The sequence below is a fragment of the Pleurodeles waltl genome, chromosome 9 (genome assembly GCF_031143425.1).
Source record: "Pleurodeles waltl isolate 20211129_DDA chromosome 9, aPleWal1.hap1.20221129, whole genome shotgun sequence".
NCBI classification, from domain to species: Eukaryota; Metazoa; Chordata; class Amphibia; order Caudata; family Salamandridae; genus Pleurodeles; species Pleurodeles waltl.
The window spans coordinates 637,425,129-637,445,262 of NC_090448.1; the positions used below are offsets into that span (position 1 = coordinate 637,425,129).

The 20,134-nt window shown below is 41.4% G+C and overlaps 1 protein-coding gene across 1 annotated transcript in view; it reads right to left on the minus strand.

Moving 5' to 3' along the window:
* The window catches only part of LOC138259788 (protein jagged-1b-like), a 439,654-nt gene that overhangs the window by 33,748 nt on the left and 385,772 nt on the right, over positions 1-20,134 (minus strand). Inside the window, exons 10-13 of the mRNA XM_069207676.1 lie at positions 10,633-10,746; positions 9,506-9,552; positions 8,206-8,379; positions 178-328 (exon numbers count right to left, since the gene is read on the minus strand). Of these exons, the coding sequence (XP_069063777.1) occupies positions 178-328; positions 8,206-8,379; positions 9,506-9,552; positions 10,633-10,746 (486 nt within the window). The remainder of the gene's footprint in view (positions 1-177; positions 329-8,205; positions 8,380-9,505; positions 9,553-10,632; positions 10,747-20,134) is intronic.

Consider the following 20,134-nt stretch of genomic DNA (forward strand, 5'->3'; position numbering starts at 1 on the left):
ATATATATATATATATATACACTTACCTTCACAATGCTATGGTAGTTGATATTATGGCTATGATATTTTTGTAGCACAAAATTTATACTTGATATTCTGCCACACAACTGTTACAGCAGATGATCATTTCGGGGTGACCTACCAAGGACAGACAATCCTTGAACATTGGCAGCATACCTGAGCAGTCTCCATCTGGGCAGTGGTTTTGTAATTTCCAGCAGTCGCTGTTCCCGGAGCCATTCGGACAAGTGCAGATGTAGCTGCCCCCATTGCTTTGGCAGTTTGAACCAGCAGGGCACGGGTTATTGTCACAGTCCTTGACAAATTCCTGGGGAAAAAAGAAGCAGGGACTGAAACAGGATTTTCTTAGAAGCCACACGCTATAGGGTTACTGAACATCAACAGTGCCTAGGCTTGATTCCACCTCGAGCCTTTCTTCCATCATCTATACTTCCGGCCTCCTTAACTCATTCTTGTGAGTCCTTTTTCATCCCTGCTTTCTTTCGTTGTTACTGCTTTCCTATCTTTCGCATCCTCCTTTGTTACTAATTATCTGACTTTGTCTCACTTACTCTGGGTCAGAGTCTGGTTTTGAAAAATTATTCTGGTCCCCAAAAATGAGCACAAGAGCCCACCACCTACAATCGCAGGCAGAAATTACGCACTGGCAAAAGTGCAAGAGAGATGCCCATTCCCCTTACTGGCAAATACCAAGGAGGCTCCATGTTCCAAATTTGAGAAGCTTTCTAGCCTCTCTCCTAAGAGGAAACAGAAATAAAATAACCAGAAAGAGAAATGGACGAGGCCTTGTAAATATATTTAAAGCATCAATTTATCTTCTAAATGAAGAAGGTGAAAACTATACAGAAAATATGTCACTGTTTCAGCAGCATCTCATTCTTCAGCACATTTACACTGGTGGAAACTCGGAGACAAGCAGGTTGACAGACGAATGGGCGTCACCACTACTGAGTACTGCACTAGAGTGTGACGGGGAGTCTAATGCATCTGCCCCCTTGGACCCTGCCTGTGTAACAACAGTGGCAATGTAAGTAGGAGCTGCAATCCGAAACAAAAATAAATCTGTGGGTGCCATGAGGAGTGAAACAGATCATGAACAATCATATGTGAGCTAACGAGGTGTGTGGAGAAACGTCATCTGAGAAGGTTGAGGATACATGTCTTCTCTGTCGTTTGAGTGTGGGCACTTTCTTCTTTTGAAGGTTTAATTTACTTGGGATTGTGTGAACTAACACATGGGACCTACTGCAGGGTACAAGAAAACGAAGATGTAGCAGCCACGCCGATTTACCCCAAGTGCTCTCCCTGTGATCCAGACTTCCCTGCCCTGCTGACTGTGAGTACAAGTCGGGCTGCCGGAGCAACGCAGCCGGTTCGATTACCATGGAAGGCCTTCGAACAGCAGGGCGTACTGCGAATCCTGCAGGGGCTCGTTCAGGTGTGGTCGTAATCGCATTTTACAGCACTTGTGTGTTGGTTTGTAATTTTTAATCACGAATGTATGTCTCGACATATTTCAGTTTTTATAAAAGTTGTAAAATATATAGGCACTTCTGTAAATTATGACGAATGTCTTCACAGCTGAGTAACTTTTAGCAGATTGGAGTTGCGAGTAATGCTACCACGGCAGCACAGACATTTTATTCAATTAAGACGTTTTCGAAACTCTTTCTAATTTGAGTTAGCGATGGTATTTAGAAGTGCTTTCACAACTGCGAGTTGCAAAAGAAGCTGCAGTTATGTAGCATAACAGTGTAGCAGGAGGGGCTTTGCATTTTTTGGCAATATAAAGTAGTTAATAAAGAACCCATGTTAAATAGAGTGCCTACGGATACATTGTACACTGAAGTAAGATTTAGAATTTGCTTTCACCATGTGGCCACAAAGAGAAATGCGGCGTTTATGTATAATTTAACTTTTTTTTAATACTATACTCAACTATTGTAAAATTCTTTAAAATTCACGTTGTTTCCATTTTTAAAGTGTTACGACAATACTGCAAAAGTGAGATGATGAAACCCAAAAAACACTTATTCGTGAAAACGCTAACAGTCTTAAAAATACACAACTCAAAACTACTGTAATTCGTTGCGACTCAAAACTTAAATGAGGGCAAAAACGTTTCACGAAGAAATGAAGAAAGTGATTCAGGAACTCGTGGGTAACAATGGAGAGATCCATCAGCTGAAATTCAATAGGAGACAAGCACCAGAGGGAACTGAAGGATACTTAATCACAATTCTAAGAACTTAAGGTGTAAGTGATTTTATCAGCTTTAACGTCGACAAGATTTTGGAAATGAGTGTCTGTGCCATTAGCTACGGCCTTTGACACTTTTGTTGCAAAAGTAGGTCTATTACCACCGCAATCCTTCTCTGCCGGGAGCCCTCAGTAAAGTTCGTTAATTCAGGATGGCAACAGCTAGAACCATGTCTTCCACGTACCAGATGTACAATAATTGTGTGCGTCGATAAGGACCTTCACTCAGGGCCTTAAAATAAAAAATAAAAAATATGTATGCTAGATCCAGGTGCTGCTTCTAGGTTTGGGGCAAGAAAGTGATACTAACCTAAGTAAAACAAGGAATATTACACATTTTGAAGCTTAACTCTTAGTGTTGTGAATAAGATAAGGGACTGTATTGCCAGAAACGTGCCAATGGACAACATATGGAAAGGAATCAATATAGGCTGCTTAAACCAAGGGAAATACACTAGTTTATACCTCCAACCACTCCACCACAGGTTCACTATCTTCAAAGCCTGTCAGCAATTAGAACCAGGAAAAAGGTTCACGCTGTGTGCTATAAAGTAAACCATACCTAGTAAACCATTACTCAGAAGGCCATTTACTCTAATAAACTGGATCTCTTGGCAAAATGTGCCCATCGGCACACTGCCTCGCGAACCCTTGGAGTCACACCCTAGCAATGCTAAAAATGTAAAACCTCACAAGGAAAGAATCTGGACAGAAGGTTTTTAAATGGATGCTCCAGAACGCTGGCACATTTTAAATCTATTATCCTTCAGGGACGAGATGTAATCTTGTGGGTACAAATCTGACTTGTCAACGGAGCGCTGGGTTCTAATACCTACAGCTGCAGTTGACTGGAAGTCGTGTACTTTAGGGAAATACTTGTAACTTTAATTTTAACAAATTGTGTAGTGTAAACATGAAGACTGATTCAAAAAGCCAGGGCACTCGTCTGAAATAAGATAAGAGTCTGTGCAGTTAGGTTCTTGGTCTTCAGAGAAGCAATATATAAGCCAAACAGAGTTAAAGTTCAGTGTGTTTATACTTGTGCGAGGTTTTCATACATGTTCATCACATCACAAAGATTCCATATGTGGTCATCACAACAACATCCAACAGCCAACATGTGTTTCGTCTCCAAGAAATTAATCTCATTGACTTCCTCAGGGCTGGAAGAAACATAATAATGAGCTTGGTCATAATCTGTAGTTCTACATGATTATGGAAAATTAATACCTGGCACTAAAATCATTGCCAAGTCCTTCACCAGTACCGCATGAGTGCCTAAAATCATCAAGTGACATTACCAAACGGAGCCACAGAGAGAAAACTGTGATTACAGTCTACCACAAGTGATAAAAAGTGTATTATTATAAATATCAGCAAAAGTTTGATGTGCACGTGAAACGAAGTAGAAATTGAGAATTAGAAATAGGGATGAAGACTCCCACTAGACATGTGGCGATGAGAAACGGAAACTAAGGTTGAGAAATATACTCTTAATGACAGGGTGTCATTAGGAAAAAGGGAACAGAAAGGCGTCATAACACCTAGGAAATTGGTGAGTGAGTGTGCTAAATTAAGCATTCCCAAGTGTGTCTGAATAAAGAAAAACGTACCAAAGTAAAAGTAAAGTGTTAATATGAATAAATGGCGTATCCTAATCAAGTAAAACTCTTCAAGATAATGTACGATCTGAAATAGTCTGAAATAGATCTGATAATAGTGTCTTGCCCCCGTCACGTGATTCCCACTACTCTTTCTTTATTGGTACGTGATAGTCCGTTTGTTAGTTCCTTTTAAATTCAGCGTACTCATTATCTTCCTCCTAATGACTTACAATCATTTTATAATCATTTTATGTTATATGAAAAAAGTAAATTTCCATGTAGGGCTTTGCATCAAGTGATTTGTCAATATGCAGTAGTAAAAAATATTTGATATCGCGATCATGAGTATTGTGGGACTTAATGTATTACAACCTCCGATATGTATGACCGAGATATGTAAGGATAATATTGTTAAATTAGACCGGTCCGTTTGGAGCACTGATTATATTTAGGAATTGTTCACTCAAGATGGCGGTCATGGATATCCCTACACGTGGTGAACTAGAACTTCCAGTATACTTTGCCAGGTGATTTGATGACGTTGTTCTCTTAATGTGATTGGTCAACTGGTGCACAAGAAGGTGGGTTATTTAAATCGGCGTTTCTGCGCGTTGCGTGTTTTGCCGGATTTTTGCATCTTGACACTGCGGTATTGCCCGAACTCAGCGGAACAAGAGGTACTTTGATAAGGCTCTGGTTATGTATTATGTGGAATTCTGCTACTTGTGAATGCATACGATATGCTTAATTTAATCATGAGAAGCTTGTGCGTGCATCGTTGAGATTATGGTTGGTATGTTCAAATTGGGTATCCCACACACTCCTTGTGTTGCCGTATTTTATGCATCTCGTGATTATTAATTGTTCAACCTGTGGAGGAAGAAGTGATATTAGTATGACATAAGGACCACATATTATGAGAATGCCTGGTTATGGCACATGTGTTTATTTCAGTTTTATACACTGGGGAACTATGAAAAGTTTATATATGCGAATTGGGCAACTGGTGCACTGTCTTCTCTGTTTGATTTTAGTATGATGATATTGTATGAGTGATTGGAAGAGTATCAACCGACATCTGCAATATAAATTTTGGACATTATTTTTAAAATGAGGATTACTTTGATTAAATAGGTGATATCAAATCTCTTTTTCCTCGTATTAGATGCTTACGTTGGAGATATAAGTGATGTCAGAACAACGATTTGATTAATCAAAGTTGAGGCCAATTGTGTAGGTAGGTTTATGTAATTGTTTTTAGATATGAATCATAAATTGGTAGGTGTACATATATTTAATGGTGCTCTTTATCATATGGTTTGGGCAATAGATTTTAAATTATTAATGGTGAGTGAATCCTTGCCATAAGAAGGGTGGGTACAATTGATAATATTTAAAATGATATTTATGGTAGTCTTTTGTACATATTTTTTTTATTTTTTATTAAAAAATAATAATAATAAAAAAAAATTAAAATATTATAAAAATATTGCTTTGTATGAATAATTAACAGATACTCAAGTTTTTGCACAGAAAGTTTTGGGATAAACAAAAAATATAAAAAATTTCTTTGGTGATGTTATAGTAATGTGTACATATGTCTTATGTACGTGGTTGTTTTTATGTGTATATTGTATAAGTATTATTTGTAATATTGTTTTTATGTATTTTTAATATTAGTGTTTTTTTTCTTACAATTATGATGGTCCCTTGCCGGTTTATTCACTTTTAAAGCACGGTGCAAATCTATGTATTTGTTATAACATTATAATTTTTTGTGTCTGTATACATGGTGTATTTGTCTGTATTTTATATCTGTTTTATTGAATGTGTGTTCCACGTGTTATATTACTGCCCTGAAGAAGTCCTATGTGAAAGGACGAAACGCGTTGGCTGTTGCTGTTGTGAATTTGTTTATTTTCAAATAAGAGAAAGTAAAGAAAAAGACAAGAAAAAATGAAAAAAAAGAAGATTTGCACATTATCAAACTGAAGGACTGGATATTCTACATAATTGATGGTGATGCACCCCCATTGTTTCAAATTGTGATTTTCCTTTTAGTTTTAAAGGAGCACACTTTGGCAGCAGGTGTTGGTGCGGGTGCACACAAGGTCAGATAAACTGATTCTGATGTAAACTTTAGGACTTTTTGGTCAGGTGCGTTGATTTGTAGCCTGCTGCCCTTTGCTTTATGAATATTATGCATTAGTAAATGAATGCATACAGCAAGTGCCACCAGACCGTCCAGGCCAAAGATTTTGAACTACACCAATAATAACGTCCCTTTGATGGAGCAAATGGTTGTATTTTTCTGTGTGTATTACAGCTTTCCAAGATTCCATCCATCAGATTTCAACCATGAATCAGCAAAGACAGGCGTACATATCTTCATTGATGTTGGTTACATGACCCATTTGGTATCTGTGATCAGGTTAATTCATAACAGTGCATTCACCAAGTGACCTGGGCGACCTTGTATACCAGCTCAGAATACCTCACACAGGGAAAAACTGGAACCTACCATGGTCAGTTCTAGTACAGTTCACATTCACATACCACACGGTGTTCCCATGCACTACACTCCACTTGCATACTGATGGATTGCCACTGAATGAGATGCCTAAACATTCGGCTACTGGTAGGAAAGTTGCAGTGTTTCTGCACTCAATAACTTCTAATCATCTGGGAGGTGGCACTATTGCAGAAATATAACACTCTGTTTTCTGTGACTGCACTTGGTGATGTTCGATGAGGTGTGTGTAGTGTGCACACAACAGCATTCATTGACTGGTTTTGTGTTCGGAAGAGCAGTAGGACCATGAACTCCTGAGTTCTTCTGTTGCCACAATGTGAAGGGTTGACAATGTTTTTCCCAAAGGCACTGGAGTTTTTAGTGGAGAATGGTATTGGTGGCTTGAGCTGCGATTGCATGTTTTGGAACAGTCACTGAGCATTCTGAAGAGGGCGATGTATGAACTGCATATCTTAATCTTTGCCTTCCGCAGTCTTTGATCAAATGATTCCTACTACACAGGTTAGGGTACATTAAAGTTGTCAGTAAGGTTGGCCTCTAATCCTTTTATTGTTTTGTCCCAACACAATTTGCAGACATGCAAGTTTATGATCTGGGTCTCGCTTTCATTTAGTAAATCTAATTCATTACTTGGACTCATGAGTAGGTAGAGTCCGAATTTGCAGTCACCCTTTATGCAAAACACAGATGTCTTTCTATATCCCCATTTTGACAAATGTGTGAAGATCTCCCAAATTTTGGAACTTACCTACATAGTTGGAAATGTTGGAAATCCCCTGCCCATTTCTATTTCCTATATTCCACAAAGTGTGCAGAATCACCAGTAGAAAAAAGAAATAAGAAGGTTTGATGGTGCGGCAATCAGTTTAAGTCACCAATAAAGATAGAATTCCAGTAACACACTTAAGGCACCACCTATTGGTGACGCCATATTACCATACAAGGCCCGCAAAATGACTTATTTTCTGAGTTTTGGAGGTCTTTCAGCGGGCAAAATCCTGGAGCTCTGATAAGCCTCGCAATGCTTCTAGTTACTAACACTGCAGGCACACAGGTCGATGCACTTATTTATTCAAATGGTGACTCAGCTGAGCTGCTGGCAGGGCTCAGCAGTGTACACCAGCCTGCTGAGGATTGGCAAGGAAGACATCCAGCCTAAATAATTCAGTCAATCAGTGGGGACAGAACGAGACACCGACATGAGGCCACCTTTCTGCTGACTGGAGATAATGTGTGTGTGGGGGGGGGGGGGGGGGGCAGAGACTTTCACATGAGGATGCATGGAGCAAAAGAGAGCTGTGTGCAAGGGGGAAGGAAACCCACATATGTCAACCTTTTTGACTTCTGAAAATTCAGAATAGTGGAAAAATAAATGAAGCTGGTGATTTATGATGTAGCCCGATCATTGTTGGTGTTTATATTAAGGAGAAAAATATGCTCTCTGCCCTTTCTGTAGTGTTCTTATGTTTTTTTCCTGAACATTTTACCTTGTTTTTACGAAAAATTAGAAAATATTTTGCAGATTTTCACATTTTCCCAAAATTTGGCAAGAGACAGGACAGAGGGGTGCGGACGTGGTTTGGATTGCTTCTGTTAAGTGTGCAGCACAAACACATTACACGCTACCTTTGTCCTGACACACCTTGAATTTTCATGTACATGATGTGATTGCATAGTATTTCAGTGGTACAAATCCCTTTGTAAATATGGCACAAAAAACAACACACACATTTTACAGTATGAGCGAGAGGGAGAGAGTGCGAAGGTAGAAAGAGACCTTTTACTGACCTCGCAATAGGGGCCGGTGACACCACTTGGGCAGGTGCAGAAGAAATGTTTCCCCACTTCCACACAACGGCCTCCATTCTGGCACCTTAGGCTGGTGCAATTCCTCACCTCTGTCCCACAGTCTACGTCCACGTACCCTGGTGGGCAAAGGCACTTGTAACTGTTGCCCAGTACCTATGGAAGAAAAGAAACACAATCGTTAACATAAGCCTGTTCTACTTAAGTGGCTAATGGATCCAAAAGAAGATATGAAAATTATAAAATCAAGTTTTTAGTTGGAAATCGAGTCACAGCTGACTCAGAATTCATCGAAAACAGATGTTATGCTGTCTTCACCTCCAGATAGGACGAGTCAACAGGTATGCTATTACTGATCCTCGCCATGCCATTGACTTTCCAAGAGATAAGGTGAAAGTGCGCCCCTCTATTTTTGAAGCTAATGTGTCACAGGACCGGCAGGTCAATGAGATTGTTGTTGTGTTTTCTCGTGTTCTGAAATTACTGTGCAGAATTTTTAAATACTGTGGTTTTACAGAACTTTTCTTAATCAAAATAAAAGCACACTATGTATACATGTGCACCTTTCGCTTCTAATTTATCTAATAACTACAGGTACTTCTTCCTTCCAAAGGTTTTTATAGATATATTTACCCATGAATAAAAGGCATGTAAGGGAGCTAAAAAATGAAGGCAATAAAAGTAAATGTAAAACATAACTTGAAAAGGAAGACGATCGAGTTAAAAATAGGGAAAACTACTCTAGACCAGAATGTCAACTGTGTGTATTAAGCGATTAAGATTTCTGCTTAACTTGTCCATTCCCAGCATGTTTTTACAAAATCCTCTGAGTACAGCCCTGAATGTCCTCTTCCTGTTCCCTCACCCTGTCGATGTCCTACTTTCCATTGTCAAACCTCTTCTGAGTTCTGAATAAACAGCTCCACCGGACCAGCTGCTTTCTCCCCGTCAAACGAAAGCACTAGATCTGGTTCAAGATAAGCCCTGATTCGACACATTACGAGGATCCAAGTACAAAGTCCACCTGTGATTTACTGATGTTACACAGTGTGGTTTTGATTAGCCTCACTGCCAGAATAAGGTACTTTAGATCTACATCAATAAGGATTTTCATGCTCATAGGAGCAGAAGCACAGAGAGAATGAGTGACTTGCTGCCTTGCTTCTAAGGAAAGTATGCCCCGCAGAAGTCCCAATACATAAAATACGGACAAAATGTCACCCTGTTGCCATTTCTATGAAAACCTTGATGTGCAAATGTAATCCTGTCATGAACTACCCACCTGGCACTTCCCTCCGTTTCGGCATCGTCCAAGGCACACATCACTTCCTGTACACAACGATAAAGAACAGACAGTATTTAGCAATGGAAATTAATAAAAACGCATATTGAAGACCAACTGAGGCATAACCTTTCGGAACTGCACTTAGATAAGCTCAGATATAATCTGTGATCAGAATAGCTAAAGGCAGAAAGGCAACAGAGAACAGGGGCAGGCACATTTTAGGAAAAGGAACCCAAATGGCCAATACATTCTCTCCAACAGTGCAAACGACAACCAATATTACCTAATGATCAAAGGAAATGAATAGCTCATGCCTCTGACCCAGTCAAAAACTCAACATCATTGGAGAACATAATTGCAAAAACAATCCACATTTTTTTTTTTTTCTGACCTTGTTAGTGGCAAGTCGTCTGAATGCAGCTTTCATCAATCATATATCGAAGCAAGTAAAGGAGTTTGCGGACAAACAGACGTTCCAGCCAATTAAATATGTGAATTAAATTATTGACCTTCCAATGGACCTTCTTCATTGCCAAGAATATAAAACAAGTAGATCTATTTTGTGATCAAACATGGCTCAGTCTACGGCATTTGCCTAATCTGTAATTTCCCTCTTAGGGTTCGGCAGTAGTCCATAGCTCCTATGGTAGCAATTCCCGACTTGTTAATCCATATCTTCTTTTCATGTATCCCTCAGATATTGTAATGTCTTCTCTTCCTCCAAGACACCCTAATGTTTTCTAAGGAACCAAAACCGATCCTGTTTGGGAACTGCAGAAACACCACCCATCTGATCTTACATGGTTCCAGCACAAACTTATATTATCAGATGTAATTTGTCACCAACTCAAGCACCAACCAATGGAACTCTTCTGTAGCCAACACACAGATTGGCTAACAGGACCCATTTGCTACCAATTCAAAGATCATTTGTTGTACGTTACCAGAGAACAACACAGATACTAGCTCACAGAGGATGAGAACAGGGGACAACAGGGGAGAACACCATGAGTCAGGATGGACTAACAAAGAGCAAGAAAATACATGTCTGACCAACAGAGATGCCATAAGACCTCTTTGCATCACAACCAATAGATGGCAGATTGTCAGAAAAGTGTTCTTACTGATGTTGCAGTTTTGTCCAGTCCAGCCCTCACGACAGTCACAAAAATATCCTCCAATCAGGTTTTTGCATCCTCGAGCATGCACACAGGGTCTATGGTCGCACTCGTTGGTGTCTGTAACAGAAAATGATTACAATACAACATAAAATGTTATTAAACTGTGCACAAACCACAGGCACAAGGTACATCTATAGAAAATAACTTTAATGCAGGGTATTCACTTCCTCCAGTTTATATACCATCACCCTATCGCTCTCTCCTTCTTTCTCTTCTAGGTCATCATCTATTTATACTCCTCCCACAACCAACATGTTTCTCCCCTTGGCAGCTTGTGGATCTGGGGCTTGTTCAAGGCCTACTGTTGCATCGCAATAATGTGATGAGTGGATCGAAAGTTGATTCCCATAATGGTTGTAGCTTTATTCTGCGAGACGTCCATTTTGGTCTGCTTTCGTTAGTGGTCTTCTTTTGAAATGAGCAAAAGAGTGGTTTGGAGGGTTATTTCCCTCCAGACCGCACCAAGACTGATTTTGAGGACCTACTTTTGATCCACTCATGAAAATTACTACAGACGTAACAAGAGGTCTTGAAAAAGACGAGTGAGCTGCAAAAGGGCAAAACAAGTATTGGTTGTGGTTCCATGAACAAAGGAACAAAAATGAACTAATTCAACAAGCAACTTGGCTGTCCAATTGTGCTCATTGACTTATACAATACTATTACTTCTATAGCCAACTGTATAATTTTGCTCTACTTGTACCTTTGAATTAAAATAATTGAGTGCATGCATCCCTTCTCTAGCTAACACTTTTCCAAACTGTGCCTGAAAACCTACACACGTCTCATTCCTTTTTTGCATTTACCATTATACAAACGTATATTCTCACATGCACAAAAAATAAGAGCAAACAAGTGCATATAACATTTCGTACCCGTTTTCTCTCCAAATGGACACTAGTTTTGCTCCATGGAGAGAGAGAAACAATCCTTTATATTCCTCATAAGCAATTTCGGCGGGCGTTTCCTTTCCCTACTTAGCCTGGAACAGGATTTACGTCTGCTTTGTACACGAGTAAATCTCCTACAAAAGGTAGAAGTAAATCTTCAGTTGTTTAATGGACGGGAAGGTATTAGAAAATGGTTTGCGAATACCCACAAACATGTTACGTTTGTGGGTGTTTCACTAACATCCAAGAAATTCCCTCCGTGGAACGCCCGGTCCCCATCCACAGCTATAGATTTACTAACATGGAAACCTATGTGATACTAAATCTTTTTACAATGGCGAAAATCAACTTTTCCGTGAATAGGAAAAGTGGTTTTGCCCATATAATCAGGCAATTTGTAGGTGTCTTCTAGAGTATCGGCCCAGCTGCAGTGGAGCGCAGAAATAAAATTCAGGATAGTTTACAATGAAGCACAATGCTTTTCGGTGATCAATCCTATCTTGTGGAGATGCTGGAGGTTATTTACTAAGAGGTGTGTGGGCACTCGCTTGGCACTGCACAATTTTGAGCTGCGCCCATGAGATTTTATAATTGTAAGTAAATTATTAAATGGTTTGCTTGTTTAGGGCCACATGATCACCCGCACAAATGCTACTAAATAGCCCCTCTGGTGTTCACAAAGAGGTGCATCTACAGTCCCTTTATGAGTTGCACAACAGTTGTAAATAACTCAGAGGAGAATTGAGCACCATCCCTGACGAGCTCGTTATACATATTGTCTCTGTAATTGCCCTCTACCAGACCCAGAGGGACACTGAAGCATTTCTTCTTCATCCCATGCAATTGTAGTTACTGTACTTTGGCTGCAGCCGGTTGTCATGATTCAAAGCCATCCTTCTGCCAATTGGAATTAAGATTTCCCATTTTAAAGCCAGGTTTGGACCCCAACCTAATAATTCCCACTTCAAACTGGTTAATCAATCAATCAGGCCGCCTGATTATATGGTCCCAGATACCAAATAAGGGTTACTAGGCACTAACTCTGTTGGTAGATGTAATAAGCACAATATTTTCGGTCTTAAAGCTTTCCTAAAAGAAGTGCCTAAGGTGGGCAGGAAGATGAATCAACAAGGAGCTAGATATGGCTGGCAGTTTTTTTTCCTGAAAGTTTTTGGGAGTGAGCAAAAGATGTTTGGAAGCTGACCTTAAGTCTATGAAGAGGGAGTGTTGGTAAAACAATGGTTCAGATAGTAGGGGCGGTGCCATAGACTAACAAGCGGGTCAATGGCAGCATCTTAAATTCAATTCCTTTGAAGACAATGCAGATTCTGTATGGAAGAGGTTGCATGGGCAGCCTTAAAGACTGCTTGAGCTTTGCAGTTTTGTAGCTCTTGGAGATTATTAATCTTCGCTTCAGAGCTCCTCACTAAGAGAGCACTGCTGAAACTATAATAGCTCTTGCAATAGTGGTGCTATCCTTCCTGGAAAGCAGATACCTTATGCCGCAGGTTAAGGTGGCTGCTGGATGTAAGTTTATCAAAGTACATCCTCAGGGCTTTCAGTTTTTCTTTGATCACTCATCTGAAAGGAGTGATAACTAGAGCTGGGGTTCTCTTGCCAAGGATCAGTCCCAATTAGCAAGAACTAAATTTTTCTGATGTCCCCATTCCAAAGCTTCTATTCCTCGTGCCCTGGAAGATGAAGAACACCATAGCAATCCCACAGATTTGAAAGCTAACCTATAAATTACCTGGTCATGCCAAGGAGTGATATGGACCCTAAAGTTAGGTAAACCCCATATGGGTGCAGGCGCACTGCGTACCACCTATTCCAAGAACAGGGACCCAGAAGGGTTATTAACTGTTCTGCCCTTGGGCTGTGTGATTTCCTGCTTGAAGTGGACAAAGACTTTTGGCACAATAAAGTTAACATTCTTCGTTCACTTCGGTGAGCTCCTTAACATTTCAACGGAGAATTAGCCAGAAAGCTAAACAAGTTTTCGGCCCTATTCTAGTATTCTTCCTGAGCATACAAATATTAAAGATCTACTGATTAATGAAAGTCATGTTCATTGAAGTCATAGCACGGTGCAGCACATTGAATTTATTGTGTTACTTATTAGTGCATGCTGTGCCTGAGTTTCTAACCCATCCCACCAGTAGTAAGTCTTGACTGCTCTTTCTCACTGGGTCCACGGGGAGTAAACAGAGACATACAACTGGTGAACATCACTATTGGTGCCCCTGGCACTTTAGAAGCAGAGATCAGTGACACAAACTACACTGCTGAGTAACTACTGACAGCCATCGTGCCACAAGGAAAAGTCTCACACAAACCTTGTAACCACTTCCTATTTGATGCACTTCAGTCTGTCCACAGAACTCTGTTGCTGCTCTTTTCCCTCACTCTTTCCTAGTCGTTATAGTCCACTCAACATCACCCCAATGACTTTTCAAAAGCTCTCCTGCTCTCTGCTTGTGCCCTCATTTTGTCACCTCATTCTGTCCTGCTCGTGATCTCTCTTTTGCAATCGCATTTTACATCCATCATTTAGCTCTTATTTTTCCTCCATTTTTCCCTCTGTCCACATCAGTTTTCTGTGATCTTAGCTATACACCTGGATATTGTTGTTTTCGTATCTTCACCTCTCCTTTCTTCCCACTTGTTCTCCATCTCTTTCTTCCATCTCTTTTTCTAATTTACTTCCTCTTCATTCTTAGACATTTTCCCTCACCCTCTCTGAATGCACTTTTCTTTCACTGAACTATCTCTCTCTCTCTCTCTCTCTCTATGGAAAATGTCACTTACCCAGTGTACATCTGTTCGTGGCATGTTCCGCTGCAGATTCACATGCTATGCACAGGTCCTGCCACCTAGTGTTGGTCGCGGAGTGTTACAAGTTGTTTTTCTTCGAAGAAATCTTTTCGAGTCACGGGACCTAGTGACTCCTCCTTTTCAGCTCCATTGCGCATGGGCATTGACTCCATCTTAGATTGTTTTCCCGCAGAGGGTGAGGTAGGAGTGATCAAGCGTAAAGAAAGAGATGTCCATGCAATGGAATAAAGATGTATATACATATGTACAAATTGTAAATGTAACTTAATAGGCTACAGGCTCCCGGGGAGGAGGGAGGGCGCATGTGAATCTGCAGCAGAACATGCCACGAACAGATGTACACTGGGTGGGTGACATTTTCCGTTCGATGGCATGTGTAGCTGCAGATACACATGCTGTGCATAGACCACAAAGCAGTTCTCCTCCCTTAATCGGTGGTCAGCCTGTAGGAGATGAAGTTGTTTGAAATAGTGTTCTTAGTACAGCCTGTCCTACTGTGAGCCTGTTGTGTTGCTAACACATCTACACAGTAATGCTTGGTAAATGTATGAGGTGTTGACCAAGTGGCTGCTTTGCAGATTTCTGTCATTGGTATATTTCCTGGAAATGCCATTGTTGCTCCTTTTTTCCTAGTGGAATGAGCTTTTTGTGTAATTAACAGCTGTCTTTTAGCCTTTAGGTAGCAAGTTTGGATACATTTTACTATCCACATGGTTATGCCTTGTTTTGATATAGGATTACCAGTATGGGGTTTTTGGAATGTGACAAACAACTGTTTAGTTTTCCTAAATGATTTGTTTCTGTTGATGTAATACATTAAAGCTCTGTTAATATCTAATGTATGTAGTGCTCTTTCTGCCACTGAGTCTGGCTGTGGGAAGAAGACTGGAAGTTCCACTGTTTGATTTAAATGAAACTGTGAAATGACTTTTGGTAGAAATTTAGGGTTTGTGCGAAGTACAACCTTATGTTTGTTTACTTGTATAAAGGGTTGTTCAATAGTGAATGCTTGTATTTCACTAACTCTCCGTAATGAAGTGATTGCCACTAGAAATGCTACTTTCCATGTTAGGAATTGAATCTGATATGAGTGCATTGGTTTAAATGGTGGACCCATGAGTCGTGTGAGTACAATGTTAAGATTCCATGAGGGTGCTGGTGGCGTTCTTGGAGGTATGATTCGTTTTAGACCCTCCATGAAGGCTTTGATGACTGGCACTCTAAATAGAGATTTGGTTTGTTTATTTTGCAAATAAGCAGAAATTGCTGTGAGATGTATCTTGATGGATGAAAAAGCTAAATTTGCTTTTTGTAGGTGGAGTAAATAACTTACAATGTCTTGTATGGGTGCGTCTAAGGGTGTTATGTTTTTAGCTTGACAGTAGAAAACAAATCTTTTCCATTTGTTAGCATAACACTGCCTGGTGGTAGGTTTTCTTGCCTGTTTAATCACTTCCATACATTCTGGTGGAAGATTTAGATGTCCAAACTCTAAGATTTCAGGAGCCATATTGAGCATTGCTGGATTGGGATGTCTGATCTGTTTTTTTTTTTGTGTCAACAGGTCTGGTCTATTTGGGAGTTTGATGTGTGGTACTACTGACAGGTCTAGCAATGTGGTGTACCCTGGTTGACGTACCCATGTTGGTGCTATAAGTATGAGTTTGAGTTTGTTTTGACGCAGTTTGTTGACCAAAAATGAAATGAGCGGGAGAGGAGGAAAAGCATAAGCAAATATCCCTGACCAGTTGATCCATAGAGCATTGCCCTTGGATAGAGGGTGTGGGTACCTGGATGCGAGGTTTCGGCATTTTGCGTTGTGGTTGGTGCCGAACAGATCTATGTCTGGTGTCCCCCACTGACGAAAGTACTTCTGAAGTACTTGGGGGTGAATTTCCCACTCGTGGGTTTGTTGGTGATCTTAACTGAGGTCGTCTGCCAATTGATTGTGAATTCCTGGAATGTATTGAGGTACAAGGTGTATGTTGTTGTGAATTGCCCAATGCCAAATTGTTTGTGCTAGAAAGAAAACTTGTGATGTGTGGGTTCCTCCCTGTTTGTTTAGGTAGTACACTGTTGTCATATTGTCTGTTCTGACAGGAATGTGTTTGTGAGCAAGAAGAGGTTAAAAGGCTCTTAGTGCTAGGGACACTGCTAGCTGTTCTAAGTGATTTATGTGAAACTGTTTTTGTTTGTTGTCCCATTGTCCCTGAATATTGTGATTGTCGAGGTGTGGCCCCCCATCCAATCATTGATGCATCTGTTGTAAGAATGGCGTGAGGCACAGGGTCTTGAAATGGCCGCCCTTTGTTTAAATTTATGGGATTCCACCACTGAAGCGAAATGTGTGTTTGGCGGTCTATCAACACTAGATCTTGGAGATGACCATGTGCCTGCGACCATTGTTTTGCGAGGCACTGTTGTAAGGGCTGCATGTGTAATCTTTCGTTTGGGACAATGGCGATGCATGATGCCATCATACCCAACAGTTTCATGACAAATCGGACAGTGTCGTGTTGGTTTGGCTGAATATTTGGTAATATGGTGTGGAACGATTGCACTCTTTGTGGACTTGGGCTTGCAAGCGCTTTTTGGGTGTTTAATGTGTCCCCTAAGTACTGCTGAATTTGTGCTGGTTGCAGGTGTGACTTTTGGTAATTTATTGAGAACCCTAGTGTGTGTAGGATGTTTATTACATAATGTGTGTGATGTTGGCACTTTTTTTGAGTGTTGGGTAATAATTTGAACTGGTAACGTTTTCCTTGTATTACAAATCTGAGATATTTTCTGTGAGCTGGATGGATGGGTATGTGAAAATGCGCATCTTTTAGATCCAGTGTTGCCATAAATTCTTCCTGTTGTAGCAGTGGGACTACATCTTGTAGCGTTACCATGTGTAAGTGTTCTGATCGGATGTAGAGGTTGAGAATCCTGAGATCTAATATTGGTCTTAATGTTTTGTCCTTTTTGGGAATAAGGAAGTAGAGGGTGTAAACCCCTGTTCCTTTTTGATGATGCGGCACAAGTTCTATAGCTTGTTTGAGTAATAGTGCCTGTACTTCTGCTTGCAACATTGCAACATGTTGCGATGAAAGTTTGTGCGCTTTTGGGGGAATGTCTGGAGGAATTTGTGTGAACTCTATGCAGTAACCATGTTGGATAATGGATGATACCCAGGTGTCTGTTGTGATGTTTAACCATTGGTCGTGGAACTTTTGTAGTCTTCCTCCCACAGGGGAAGTGTGGTGAGGGAAGGTGGTGGTCAAGTCACTGTTTGTTATTAGTGGCTTGTTTTGAGGATTGGTATTTTCCTCTAGATTTGGGGACTTGTCCTCTGTAGGATCCCCGAAATCCCCCTCTCTGATATTGTGTCTGGTAAGAGGGCTTGGTTTGTGAGGTAGATGGCTCAGAAGGTTGTGGCCTGAAGCCTCCCCTATATTGAGGCTTTCGAAATGAGCCTCTGTATTGAGATGAATAAAGCACTCCCATCGATTTGGCAGTGTCGGTGTCTTTTTTCATCTTGTCTATGGCTGTGTCAACTTGTGTGCCGAATAATTGTTGCTGATTAAATGGCAAGGCATGTTGAGGACGGCCTGATGGATTTCAGGTTTAAAACCTGATGACCTGAGCCATGCATGTCGCCTAATGGTGACAGATGTATTTATAGTTCTAGAGTCTAGCGCCGATCTTATTTGATCGTTCGTAATTGCCTGTCCCTCCTCTACTAACTGCTGGGCTCTCTTTTGTTGGTCCTTGGGGAGATACTGAATAATGTCATTCATCTCATCCCAGTCAGCCATATCGTACCTAGCTAGTAGGGCCTGCGAATTAGCTATGCGCCACTGATTGGCCACCTGTGACGCCACCCTTTTCCCTGCAGCATCAAATTTCTTGCTTTCTTTATCTGGAGTGGGTGCATCTCCAGAGGACTGTGAGTTAGCCCCTTTCCTTGCTGCGCTGACCACTACTGAATCTGGGGGCAGCTGTTGTGTGATAAAAATGGGGTCTGAGGGTGGGGCTTGTATTTTTTCTCGACCCTTGGGGTTATAGCCCTTCCTTTAACTGGTTCTTGGAATATTTGCTGCGCATGTTTGAGCATACCGGGGAGCATGGGTAGGCTTTGGTAAGTGGCATGAGTTGAGGACAATGTATTGAACAAGAAGTCATCCTCCAGAGGTTCTGTGTGCATGGTCACGTTGTGAAACGCCGCTGCCCTAGCTAGAACCTGTGTATATGAGGTGCTATCCTCAGGTGGCGATGACTTAGATGGGTAGCACTCTGGACTATTGTCTGAGACTGGGTCATCATAGAGATCCCATGGATCTGTGTCATGTTGTGACTGCATAGTGTGTGATGGAGACTGTGCAGTGGGTGTAGCAGGCGAGGAGACAGTTAGATGAAGCGACTGAGGGAGGAGACGACTGGTGAGGAGAAAACTGGGGAGGTGGAGATTTCTCTCTTGGCACTTTAGCCATTGGCTGATCAGTGTCCAAACGTCCATGGAAGGCCAGTTTCCTTTTGGTTCTCAGAGGAGGTGCTGTGAGGATCTTTGCCAGTGTCCTTGTGGATTTGTATCCTGGCCTGTTTTTCATCGAAATCCTCCATTTGTTGCAATTCCTCATCAAATCTATGACTTTCTTTTAATTGTTTCGAAAGTCCATGCTCCACTGTGTAGGTATGTTTTTTCAAGCTCCGAAGCAGGTTTTTTCGGCACCGATAGGCCTGGAGTAGTTGTTGGCCTCGGTTCCAAAAGTGACTTTCGGGGTTTCGACTCAATGGGTTGGTGTCATATGATTTGGGAACCCATGCCTCGGCTCGAGTCCGAAGGCTTTGTTACTGGCGTGGCCTTTTTCGGTGCCGAAGATGTTACTTGGTCACTGGTTGCTTTTTTACGAGTAGAGCCATGGCCTTCCGGCAGTGGCGTTCCTAAGGCCTTGTATTTGGGCTTGGTTTGGGTCGGGGCAAGCGTACTCACGTGCTGACCCTCTGTTAGTGGTCAGTCAACGTCGGACTCTTGTTCGGAATCGGATCCCCGAGTGGAGACGGCGGTGTGGATCATCTCCTCCACTTCTGCGCCAAGGCGTTCGGTGCTTCTGGATGCCATCTCTAACCTTCGGGCTCTTCGGTCTCTTAAAGTCTTTTTCGAACGGAAGGATTTACAGGCTTCGCAGGCATCCTCTTGATGATTCGGAGATAAGCACAGGTTACAAACCAGGTGTTGATCTGTGTAGGGATACTTGGTGTGGCACCGAGGGCAGAATCTAAACGGGGTCTGGTCCATGAGGCTTCGACGATACTTTTGGTTGTGCCAACCAGGCCCAAGTTGGACGCAGGTGCCCCGAAGGGCAATCAAAGATGTGTATCCGCCGGTACCGCGGTGTCGATGCTGGAAGAGACGAGATCAAAAACAATATCGACAAATTTAGAGGGTTTGTAAGATTTTCTGACTCGAACAACCGGAGTGAAGAGGAACACGTCCAAACCCCATGGCGGAAAGAAAACAATCTAAGATGGAGTCGATGCCCATGCGCAATGGAGCTGAAAAGGAGGAGTCACTCGGTCCTGTGACTCGAAAAGACTTCTTCGAAGAAAAACAACTTGTAACACTCCGAGCCCAACACTAGATGGCAGGACCTGTGCATAGCATGTGTATCTGCAGCTACACATGCCATCGAACATATATATATATATATATATATATATATATATATATATATATA